The sequence below is a fragment of the Lithobates pipiens genome, unplaced genomic scaffold (genome assembly GCF_037356315.1).
Source record: "Lithobates pipiens isolate NorthernLeopardFrog02 unplaced genomic scaffold, aLitPip1_a1.2 Scaffold_28, whole genome shotgun sequence".
NCBI lineage: Eukaryota > Metazoa > Chordata > Amphibia > Anura > Ranidae > Lithobates > Lithobates pipiens.
The window spans coordinates 45,744,078-45,756,839 of NW_027507789.1; the positions used below are offsets into that span (position 1 = coordinate 45,744,078).

General features: G+C 44.3%; 1 protein-coding gene across 1 annotated transcript in view; it reads left to right on the top strand.

Moving 5' to 3' along the window:
• Positions 1–232: 232 nt before the first annotated feature.
• Positions 233–12,762, top strand: part of E2F1 (E2F transcription factor 1) — a 45,101-nt gene continuing 32,571 nt past the window's right edge. The window contains exon 1 of the mRNA XM_077459162.1: positions 233–2,539. Within this exon, the coding sequence (XP_077315288.1) occupies positions 2,267–2,539 (273 nt within the window). The 5' untranslated portion in view covers positions 233–2,266. The remainder of the gene's footprint in view (positions 2,540–12,762) is intronic.

Below are 12,762 nucleotides of genomic sequence, written 5' to 3' on the forward strand. Positions count from 1 at the left end.
TCAGGAAATAGTCTCCACCCACCGCCCACGCATTTTTCTCCAATCCCCGTCCTTGTTTTGCTCCTCTCCGCCGTCCCATTGGCCCAACCCAGTGCCACTCAAAGCGTCCCTTTCCCGCCCTCCTCGTTCGAACGCTTGCTCAGCCAATGGCGCGCCTCTCGTATACCCCGTCAACCAATGGCGAGACGCCGGTGACGCGAGCCCCAGGTTTCGCGGCAAAAAAGGAATTGGCGCGTAAATGGGCGAGCGCTGGGGGATCCGGGGATCAGCTGGAGAGGAGAAAACAATAGCGATCCCGGGGCGGGGGCTCGGTTACCGGTCCGGTCTTCTGTGATACAGACGGCGAGAAGGATTCCCCCATTGATTATTTTATCCGGAGATCTCCTATGAGCCTTATGGAATCTGGCCTAAAGTTGTTTCAACTTTTCACAACAAATCCGGCTTGTGTGTTGTTTTAGCCTGCCGGCAGTGCACTTTTAGCACTTCCAGATCTCACCTCCGGACAGAAGACTGACCTTTTATTGGACGGCCTGAGTACCTGGCGTGCATGTTTATTGAGGTTTTCATGCCATCCTCTGCTCCAGATCTGCAGCCCTGAAAAAAGTTTTTTTTTTTTTTTTGTTCAATCATTGCAACTTTATTCAAAGAGACATTTTAATCTTGTGCATGCATTGGTGCCTCCTATCATTGCCAACTATTTTCTGCAGAGTGGTGCTTCCTTTTCATAAGCAAATAGTTTCAGCTTTCATTTTTTTTATTTTTTTGCTTGCTGTATTAGTTTTAGCTGTATTCTGCACCTTCGCATTACATTGGAACCTGGACTGATTCACCTTTAGAACTCAATTGCAACTTTTATTAATGCATCTATGCTGCACCATTGCATCATTTTTGGATGCCTTCCCCATCGTTGCATTGTTTTTGGATTAACACGTCATTTTTTTTGATGAATTCCCCAGCTTTGCATCGTTTCAGATTTATACCGCAACCCTTTGGATTGGTATTGCATCGTTGCATTGCTTTGGATTGATACTGCACCCCTTTTGGATTGACCCTGTGCCATTGCATGGTTTTCAATTGATGTTGTGCTGTTTTTGGAAGGACGTTTCATTGTTTGGACTGGCGCTGCACCAGTGCATCGCTTCAGATTGGTGCTGCATCCTTTTTGAACTGACTCTGCACCCGTGCCTTGTTTTGGATTTATATTGCACCGCTGCATCGTTTCAGATTGAAGCTACACCAGTTTTTGGATGGACGCTGCACCATTGCATTGTTTCAGATCTATGCTGCGTCCTTTTGGATTGATGCTGCACCAGTGCATTGCTTTGGATTGACGCTGCATTCCTTCTGGACTGACACTGCAACAGTGCAATTCTTTTGGATTTATGTTGCATGGCGGCAGTGTTTCACATTGATGCTGCATCCCCTTCTGATTAAAGCTTCACCAGTGCATTGTTTTACATATATGTTGCACTGCTGCAGTGTTTCAGATTGATGCTGCACCATTTTTTTGGATGTACGCTGCATCGTTGCATTGTTTTGAATTGATGACGCATCATTGCATTGTTTCTAATCTATGCTGCAGCCTATTGGATTGACGCTGCATCATTATTGGCCCTATGCTACACCACTGCACTGTTTTGGATTGATACACTATTTGTGGACATACGCTGCATCAACCCCGATTGGAGCCGCATGCCTTTTTTGTATGCTGCACCATCATATTGCTTATGATTGACCCTGCCCTGTTTTTTTTGGACATCTGCCCCATTGCATTGTTTTGCCTTGCATCCAGCCAAGACTACATTTAAAGGTCCCTTGCACTTTGGAATATTTCGGCACCAGCTTGCACACACAGGACTGGATTCAATAGCTGATTTTAATTGCTTGTTGTGCTGACAGAGTTTTTACAGCACTGTGCAAATTTTTTTTTTTTTTGCACATCATTGTCTCTACCAGACTAAGGAGTGAACTTTTTAACGAGTGTCTAGCCCCCTTTCCTGCTCTGAGGTTGACTTACTGACTTTTTAATGAATAGCTGAGCTTGTTTATTGGCCCAAGTTTTGAGTCCCAGTGTTTTTAAAGGATTCCAAAGCTGTTTTCTTTATTGCCTCCCCAAGTGTTCCTCAACTTGTTCATTTTTTACAATTGGCCACCTGTTGCCAGAAGTGTTTATTCAGTCTGAAACTTTGATTCACAGAGCAAGTTCCAGTTTGGGAACCCAATGTAGGCTCAACAGATTTTCTAGTGTTGAGGACATGGCACCTGGATGGACTGCAAGGTTGAGGGAATAACCCCTCTGATCATGTCCCAGGACTTTGGGGTGTCCTATGGCTGCTTGGAAGGCGAGCTAGGAACCGTTTGGGAAGCAGGCACCATTCATGTGGCCGAACAACAGATTGTGATCATATCCACTCCAGATGTTCCTGTAGATGGACCTTTGAACCCTGGCCTCAGTGAGGCAGAGTTGATGCTTTTTACTACACCGCAAGGACCTAGCCCAGGATGTGCCGGACAGAAGCCAACCCTTGGACGACCACCGGTAAAGTTATCATTGCATATGCCTATAGCTGTAATGGCGGAACCAAATGGGATGTTAACAATTGCACTTCTTGAAATAGATTTAAACTCTTAAAGTAGACCAATAGGCAAATTATGGTTTTCATTTTGGATAGAGGAAGGGTCCATTCACACTTGTGGCACTTGTCCTACAACTCTGTACATCAAAGTCGCATAGCAAGTCATTCCTCATGTTTTCCAATAACCATTCATATACAGTACATGTAACTTGCAAAGTAGTTCATGGTCTGACTTTCAAGGAACTTGAGGGCCGTAGATTTATTAACTCTCAAAAGTTGCATGAAAGTCATACCTGAATGCTATACAATGCAACAGATGTATCCAAGTTGCACCCATCCAATGTCAGCACAACTTTGAAGACGTATACATGTAAATGGAGCCTAAGGCCCCATTCACACCTGAACGTAGCGTTTTCAGGGAGAAAATCGCGCAATTTTACCAGGATTTTGCTGCGCACTTCGCCACGATTTTGTGCAGGACAAAAGGTCACTAATGTAAAAAAGAAAAAATGCCAAAATCTGCCCGATTTTGAGTGACAAAAAAGATTCCAGAACTTGTTTGAGCTTCAGGCGATATGGAGTGGAGGTATGAAACATCTCCATTGAGAATAATAGATTTTATTTTTTATTTTTTTTTCCCCTCCAACGTTTTGTAGCTTCAAGCTGCAAAACGCTCAGGTGTGAATGGGGCCTTAGTGAGGGTTCTACCCCATTGGTTTATTTTTTGCCATCTGTGCCCATTGGGGAGATTTACCTTCACTTCCTGTCCCATAGCCAAAACAGGAAGTGAGAGGAAATCCATGCAAATTAAAGCGGTAGTAAACCCGCAATTCTTTTTTTTTTTTTTTTTTTTTTTAAACCTGCAAAGCAAAATGCATAATGAGCTAGTATGCACCGCATACTAGCTCATTATGAAATACTTACCTTAGAACGAGGCCCCGACATCTGGCCCGATCCACGCCGAGGGAACCGACATGCTCCCTCGGCGTCTCTTCCGGGTATCGCGGCTCCGGCGCTGTGAGTGGCCGGAGCCGCGATATCGCCACTCCCGCGCATGCGCGCAGGAGATTTCAGTCCGGCCGCACGAGCGCTGCCGGATTTTCACGGAGAGAACCCCCTTGTGCGCATGCGCCGCTGCAGTCAGCGGCGCATACCGAGGGGAATATCTCCTAAACCGTACAGGTTTAGGAGATATTATTTTTACCTACAGGTAAGCCTTATTATAGGCTTTCCTGTAGGTAAAAGTTAAAAAATCGACCATACTACCACTTTAAGGGAAACCCTTAGGGACCCCCAGTCCATCAGAATTAGTTTACCCATTGAAATGTTCCCCTCTTGCTTTTCCAGGGACAACCCATAGTTTGGGATTTTCTTTCAATGATAATGGTAAATGGGACAAATGGAGAATCTCCCTAATGGGTGCACAGACTGCAATAAAAACTGACAGGTGTTCTAATTCCTCTGCACACCTAGCCAAAACAAAAGTTTTGCCTTTTAGTTACAATGCGTGCCCGTTCACACTACCGTGACTTGTCAGGCGACTTAGTCGCCTGACAAGTCACGCTCCGTTCTGTACTATGGAACCGTTCTAAGTCGGAGCGACTCAAGTCGCTCCGACTTAGAAAAAGGTTCCTGTGCTATTTTTGGTGCGACTTCAGGCGACTTGCATTGACTTCTATACAGTAGTCCTTTTGCAAGTCGCTGCTGAAGTCGTGTGCCGGTTGCATCTGTGAGTCGCGCTGCAAGTCGTGTCGCCCCTGTGCGAACGGGCACTTAAGACTCGATTCACACTGGAGGTGTGACTGTGCCAGGTGACTTCCATGCAACTTGAATAGAAGTCAATACAAGTCATGGTGAGGTTGCCCCAGAGTAGTGCAGAAACCTTTTGCTAAGCCGCTGCGACGTGAATTGCACCGATTAATGCAGGTGGAACTTTGAGCTCTCAAGTCGCAGCAGCGTGAAAAGAGCCTTAAAGTGGAATTCCAGGTATGGGTATTTTTACATAAGTTGCTCTGGTCCAGCTTGGGTTGATGTAGCAAGGTATATTGCCATTCCTGGCTAATTCTCCAGGAAATGGAATATCCCTGAAGTAGACCCTGCTTCTCCAGTGATCTCCACTTTCCTGGTGCCATGCTGTGCAGTCGCCCCGTGTCCAATCAGAGGACGCTTTGCATTCATTCAGGGATTGCAAAGCACTCTGAATGGAGCCCTTGGCAAGCGACTGATGACCTGTGTTAATAATGCAGCAGGGCAGCCTCTCCGCTTGAGACCCAGAAGCTAGTAGAGATCACCGGAGTAGCGGTGTCTGCTTCAGTCATGTTCAGCTTTCAGGGGCATTGGCCGGGTATGGTGTATGTACTTTGGTCCAGATTGGACCAATGTAACTATGTAAAAAAATATCAATACCTGGAATTTAATCTTTTAACTGTAAGCCCTTGAACACACGGTCAGACATTCCGACAACAAAATCCGTTGGATTTTTTCAGACGGATTTTGTCCGAAACTGATGTTGCATACACACTGTCAGACAAAGTTGTCGGAAAAACCGATCGTTCAGAACGTGGTGACATTAGTTCGTTACGACGGAACTACGTTCGGGCTAGTAGCCTTGGTCTCCTAATTTGATCTGAGCATGCGCGGCACTTTGTCCAATCGTAATTCTGTACAAACGATCGGACAAAGTCCGATCAGATCAAGTTGTCAGAAAATTTTATAGCCAGCTCTCAAACTTTGGTCTGACATTCCGACGGAAAAAGTCAGATGGAGCCCACACATGGTTGTATTATCCGACAACACGGTCCGATCGGACATTTTCCATCTGACTTTCCGACCACGTGTACAAGGGCTAAGACATTTAATTTGTTAGAAGCCCTGTCAGTAAAATATTAGGTTAGAAGGTGTTTTATACTCTCCTCTCTGGCACCTCATTTGTTCTACATTCCAGTGCTGCAACCAATGTCAAACTGATCAGCATTCCACATGTCTGGGAGTGTTGGAGGTGTTTGTTCTCCACCTAGTGCTGTGGTTCCACCCTCCAAACCCTGTGTCACTACAGGGCTTAGTGGTGACGTGGTGTCTAGAAGCAGAGGTCTCCAAACTATTGCCCTCCAGTTGTCCAGGAACTACAATTCCCATCATGCCTAGTCATGTCTGTGAATGTCAGTTTTTCGGTGCCTCATGGGATGTGTAGTCCTGCAACAGCTGGAGGGCCATAGTTTGAAGATTCCCCGGTCTAGAGGATGTAACCACAGCACGGGAATCTGACACTCCCAAAAGCGTTGACTACTGAACGGTCTGACAGACATGGGATGATTTACTAAAACGAATTTACTAAAACTGGAGCGTGCAAAATCTGGTGCAGCTCTGCCTAGAAACCAATCGGCTTCCAGGTTTCATTGTCAAAGCTTATAGCGGAGGTCCACCCTAAAATGGACCTCCGCTCATCGGAATCCCCCCCCCCTCCGGCGCCACAATCGGCACCTTTCAGGGGGGAGGGGGGTGCAGTTACCTGGATAATCCAGGTAACTGCACCCACTTCCGGGCTAGCGCTCTGCGGAACGAGCGTAGGTTACGCCTCCGTTCCGCAAGCGCCCGCCCCCTTCAGCAAGTGCCCCGCTGCCTGCTGGGAAACACACAGCTCCCAGAGGCAGCGGGGACCATCCGGATTGCGCCGCGCGGCTCGCGCATGCGCAGTAGGGAACCGGGAAATGAAGCCGAAAGGCTCCATTTCCTGATTCCCATACCCAAGATGGCGGCGGGACCCGGCAGCCGAGCGAGCGATCGGCTTCGGGTGCCGACATCGCGGGCGCGCTGGACAGGTAAGTGTCACTATTTAAAAGTCAGCAGTTGCAGTATTTGTAGCTGCTGGCTTTAAAAAAAAAAAAAAAAAAAAAAAACGCGGAGTCCCGGTGGACTCCCGCTTTAACTTAACAAGCTGATATTATAAACTGGCTGCCCTACACAGCTGCACCAGCTACGAAGTGTTCCAGTTCTTTTTAAATGAGCCCCACTGTCTGCAAGAGGTTATGTTGCCTCATCTATTACAGGGACCTGCCATTTGTGTTTTTAGGGTACTGAAAGAATCTCCTTAAAATGATTGTAAAGTCTTGTGTGTTTATTTAAAAAACCAAACATTGTTCTGCTTGCTTACCTGCTCTGTTGCAGTAGATTTGCACAGGTTAGCCCAGAACTGGACTTGGTACTGTCTACTTCACTGGCTTCCAGAGTCATAGGCCAGATTTGATGTATACAAAGTAGGGGAATTAGAGTGATCAAGACACACACTCGCAGTAGGCACCATCGTCCCTTCAATGAACAAAGAAGAAAAACTGTGTTTGGGGAATATGGGACTTTTTAAGGGTGCTTTTTAGTATAAATGGATATCTCACTAAACTTTTAATAACAAAACTATATTTTTATTACAAAAAAATATTAAAGTCCCTTTCTTCATACAGTTTGACTTTCGATCATTCTACGTGTTTCGCCTTAAGGCTTCTTCAGGAAATTGTGTCGACTTTATTTCTAGTAAATAGATGCATAGATAAATCTGCAAAATTAAAGTACATATGCAAAACAAACAATTCAATAAGAACATGTTGAAATACACATATTAATACATACATAGATCCATCCGTGTAGATAGCAGGAATTTCCCAACAAGAGGTTTCTAGCCCCAATGTTTTGGGGACTACAGCGGGTAACTGAGATCGGTGCGACTTTCTGGACACAAATGGTCCGCCCGCAGGAATCTCCCAACTAAACCAGATCACCCACAGACAGAGGTATAAATAACTTGTATATGATTTTAAAACCAATGAATCCATCAGAAATGTTAGTATGACATGTCAATCTTAATGCATGTTTATATTTAATCAGGATATTAAATCCTTCAACAGAAAAATGGGGTAAATGCTTTAATTAAGAAACTTCTTTTAAATGGTTAACTGGGAGCCTATAATCTCATGCAGCTGACAGCAATGATAATCTAAGCTTTGTAGAGCCAGAGTCAGATCTCTGAAAGTAAAGTAACATTAGGGCATAAGTGAGATAGTATAGTTGTGATAAGGTCCCTTTTTATAAATTCAATCATTTTAAGAGTTCCTGCTTATGTATATAAAAGGAAAAACTTTCCTTTGCATGCTATTTAGTCTGTGGGTACAAAGATAGCAAAGCAGAATATAGAAGTAACCATAAATGAAGAAAATAGATCTGCAGGTAAGAATAAATGAAAAAGGGGAATAAAGCCTTAAATGTATATACCACACCTTTTTATTAAAGCAGGAGTCCGCCGGGACTCCGCGTTTTTTTTTATTTATTTATTTATTTATTTTTTTAAAGCCAGCAGCTACAAATACTGCAGCTGCTGACTTTTAAAATAGTGACACTTACCTGTTGCTTCATTTCCCGGTTCCCTACTGCGCATGCGCGAGTCGCGCTGCACAATAAGGACGGTCCCCACTGCCTCTGGGATCTGTGTGTTTCCCAGCAGGCAGCGGGGCACTTGCGGAAAGGGGCGTAATCTACGCCCCTTTCCGCAGAGAGCAATCCCGGAAGTGGGTGCAGATACCTGTACTGTACAGGTATCTGCACCCCCCCTCCCCCCTGAAAGGTGCCAATTGTGGCACCGGAGGGGGGGAGGGTTCCGATGAGCGGAAGGTCCACTTTAGGGTGGACCTCCGCTTTAAGTAGTGCATGTTAGAGGTGTTGTCAATAGATTCAATAGATCTACCTGTTTGCAGCTGCATGAGATGTCGGGCTACAAGGGACTCCAGCAGCATAAATGATGCCACATGAGTCTATTTATACTAGGGGTGCAGCGGATCAAAAAACTCACGTATCGGATCTTTCCTCAGATCAGAGTCACGGCTCCTAGGGTCGAGGCAGCAGAGCGCTCCACGGGGTGTGCCAATCTGAACAGGTTGACCCGTTCGGATTATGGATCGGTTACGATCCATTGCACTTGGAGGTGCAATGGAGGTGTAACCGATCCATTGCACTCCTAACTTATACCCCCTGCACAATGCGTCAGATGAGCACAACGTGTGATGACGCAAAGCGGATAATATGGAGGTATGCCGTATTGCAAAAAAAGCGCACATCCTTTCCACTGAAGTCCCGCCCCATGCCAACAGACGGGCCACCACACACAGACATGCCCTAAGGGCGTGCCAAGCACGGTGACACTGCTCATCTGCAAAGCTGTGATACGGTGGGGGTGACGTCCCACTGGGAAAAAACACCTTGTTTCCGGACACACAAGGATGCTCCTGTTTCCATGGGAGCACAGCAAGTGATCCCTTGGAATCGGGGATCATACTGTTGTGGGCCCCTGGGCGTCCGTGCGGGGATCCTGTGGCAAATAGGTGGAGGAGACCCATGAGACATCATGCACTTTAGATGATTGATGCTTCTGTATTCCGCTTTGCTTTGAAGTCTTTGTACCTATGGACTAAATAGCATGTGAAGGAAAGTTTTTTTTTTTTTTTTTTTTTTTTTTTTCCTGGAGGATCTGAGAATTTACAAAAACAGCAGATCCCTTGGCCATGTTTACACTGGGGGGGGGGGCTAGAGTGTAAAACCATGCGGTTGAGCCCTAACCGCTGCCCCTAATGTTGCAAAGGCAACAGCTGGAGGTGAACGCATGCTGCAGCAAAATGATCCCCATCGCTGCATTCAGTGGGCACAACCCATACAGCTGGGAGGGGCACACTGCCCTTAAAGTGTGGCTGGAAGAGTCTCGTTGCTGGCAGTTGTATTCTGAAATCCACTGTTCCTGCAGCTGTACGCATACACGAACAATGACTGCATTTGATAGGATGCTGTCCCTCTTCAGTCAATAACTTTAAACCTCAGTCTCAGTCTATTTGATGCAAAATAAAAAAAAAAAATGCATGGAAAGTAGGCTATATGGTTTTCAATGTCATAGTTCTCACCAGTGCTTGCAATTCCAGTGCGTTTCAGAAAAAAAATAGAGCATGATGCATTTTTCCTGCTCTGGACTGTACTGGAACGCTGAAGAACACATCAAAATTCACCTGATCTCACGTCCTTATATAATTTTAAGAAAAAATGGGGGGGGTTGCACTGGAACGCGTCAAAAGCGTCCATGCAGAAAAGCATTCGGACTGCGTTTCTATGGTGTGACCTGTCTCTCAAAGGAAGGTGTTCCTTCACACAGGCGAGTCTTGATTCTACATCCTTTCACTGAATAAGCAGTTGCCTGGACCGCCTTAGTGCACAGTCATGTGTCCTGATAATAGGAAAGTTAGCAGTTGACGCTGTCCATCATGTTTAGAAAAGTAGTGAAAGGTGGGGGGGGGGGGGGTGTATTTATTTTTTACTTTTTTTTTTTATTTTTTTTTAAATGAGAAAAAAAAAAATATATATATATATATATATTTGTATGTGTGTATATCTATCGTAGCTTCAAACAGACCCTTCTTCTTTTGAAATGCAGGCGTCCTAGGGCAAACCATGTGATGAGGCAATCCATATAACTCCTCACTGCTTGTTAAATGCTCTCTGAAAAGCATGGTGACTGGAAGGAGAGAGCCTGAGATTGGTACAGTGGGGATTTCTGCAGATCCTGACCTGGAGTGAAGAAAGGGTTCACGGGCCCCTGCGGTTTGCATTATGCAGGTGCTGATACGGGAAGAACTTGGCCCCGTAGCAGAGTGGGGAAAACGTCTGGACATCTCCTAGGCAATGCTCCACCACCAGACATGGACCTTCCCGGTGTACCAATCAGCTCCTCTGGCTCTCTCCTTGCAGCTCTCTAGAGGGACATCTGTCGGCGTTCCTTGCTGAACCTGTCAGATACCTCAGGTGAGGAAGCTGATAGGCTTAGACAGGCATGTTGACAGTGGAGGCATCGATGGCTCGATGTAGCACTGAGGACACAACCTGCCCAGGTCTTTCCGTGATGATAGTGCGGATTGCTTCTCAGAGGGGCAGCATGGGATGCTGCCTTTTTTGAGTCCTTAGGCTCCCTTCATGCTTGTGAGACTTTTTCAAGCACCTTTGGACATCAAAGCTGCATGACAAATCGTTTCCCATGATAACCATTCATATATGTGCGACTTAAAGTTGTAGCAACTTCAGAGTAGCTCACGCACTACTTTGGTCCAACTTTCATGCAACTTGAGGGTTGATGTTAATCCTCAGAAGTTGCATGGAAGTCGTACCTGAATGTCATACCATGCAACTTGTGTGCAACAGTTGCCCATTATCATTGGTCATAACCAAGTTGTACCCATCTAAAGTTATGTCAAAGTTTCACCCCAAAGTCGGTGCCATAAGGATGAAAGGAGTTTTTTTTTTTATTAATGTTTTTATTTTTTTTTTTTTTTTTTTTTTTTTTTTTTTTAAGGCTCCATTCACACTTGTACAACTCCAAAGCTGTGCTGACTTTGAAGTGCAATTTTATTGTAACTTTTGGATGAGACTTTGGCTTTGACCAGTAATAATGGACAACTGTTGCATTGTATAACTTTCATACAACGTTTGAGGGTTAACATTTGAAGTCTTTGGAACTACTGTGAAGTTGCTGCAACTTTAAGACCCCTTTCACACTGCCAGCGTTTTTCAGGCGCTAAAAATAGCGCCTGAAAAAAGCAGCTACAGTGTGAGCCCGATGGCTTTCACACTGGATCGGTGCACTGACAGGGTGTCAGAAAAGTCCTGCCAGCAGCTTCTTTGGAGTGGTGAACTCACTGCTGCTCCCCATTGAAATCAATGGGGCAGTGATGCGATAACGCCACTCCGGGCGGATTTAACCCCCTTTTGGCTGCTAGCGGGTGGGGGATTAAAACCACATAGCGCCGCTAAACCGGATGTAAAGCGCCGCTAAAAATAGAGCTGCTTTACTGCCGACACCAGGGGCGGCTCAGGGTGAAAGTCCACTAAGACACGCATATATGAATGAGTTTCATTGGGAATGACTTAAGGGAGGACGCCCCCCACCCCAACCTCCAAAATGATATAAAAAGGATTAAAGCAGTACAAACATGCTTAAAAAATAAAGGACTATGTGGACACAACATGAGGCAGAAAGGATATCTAAACGCTGAATATGATAGACAACAACACCCTCAACTGGACAGTGTCAACAACTACCCCAATACCAAGCAAGGAGGCATGGATTGTTTCAAAGAGTTGTAGAACAGTCCGTTATGGAAAGATTCTACGCGCATCAAGAAAGTAGGGTCCATGAACTCCTCCAAGCTGGTTAGTCAACACATTTCACATTAAATTGCTTCCTCGGGACAAAATTGGGTAGGTGCTGAGGAAAGAATTAAAATATTCAACAAAACATGAATATTATTAGGATTAAATGTATAACGTGTATATGTATGTAGATATCTGTCTCTATCTTGGATGAACTAACAAATAAGACAAAGTAGAAGACCTCATGTATGATTGACACTGAACAGTCAGGCATTGGGCGTCGCCACACAAGACAAACTAAAGGGTTAAAACATTCCTTCCATAGGCTATCGGCGTTAGCAAGCCCATCTAGGGTCCCCAGATTCGGTGGATTCCGACCTTCCTGGTGAAACGGGATGTTTTCTATAAATATAATTGTATAGAGCTATTTATCAACATGTCGTTTTATAAATTGGTTATCTTCATTTGTAGTATACCATCTTACCTAATCAAGGTATAGTGGTGAGGCTAAATTGGAGCTCAAGGTTGCGACTGGGGAGTAAATGACTTGAACACATCGGTTCAGATCTGAGTGTTTAAAGATAGAAAAATATGCCCCCCTTTATATATATATATATATATATATATATATATATATATATATATATATATATATATATATATATATATATATATATATATATATATATATATATATATATATATATATATATATATATATATATATATATATATTATAAAAAATATGCATGACCATTTTTGATCGGTAAGGAGAGGGGAAAGAAAAAAACGAAATCCCCCATAGACATTTGTGAAATATATATACACTGAGCAAAATTAAATGCAACACTTTTATTTTTTTATTTTTATTTTTTATTTTTTTTTATTTTTTGTCCCTATTCATCATGAGCTGAACGTAAAGATCTATGACTTTTTTCTATGTTCACAAAAGGCCTTTTTTCTCTCAAATATTGTTCACAAATCTGTCTAAAGCCCCATACATACTATTGGATTTTCTGCA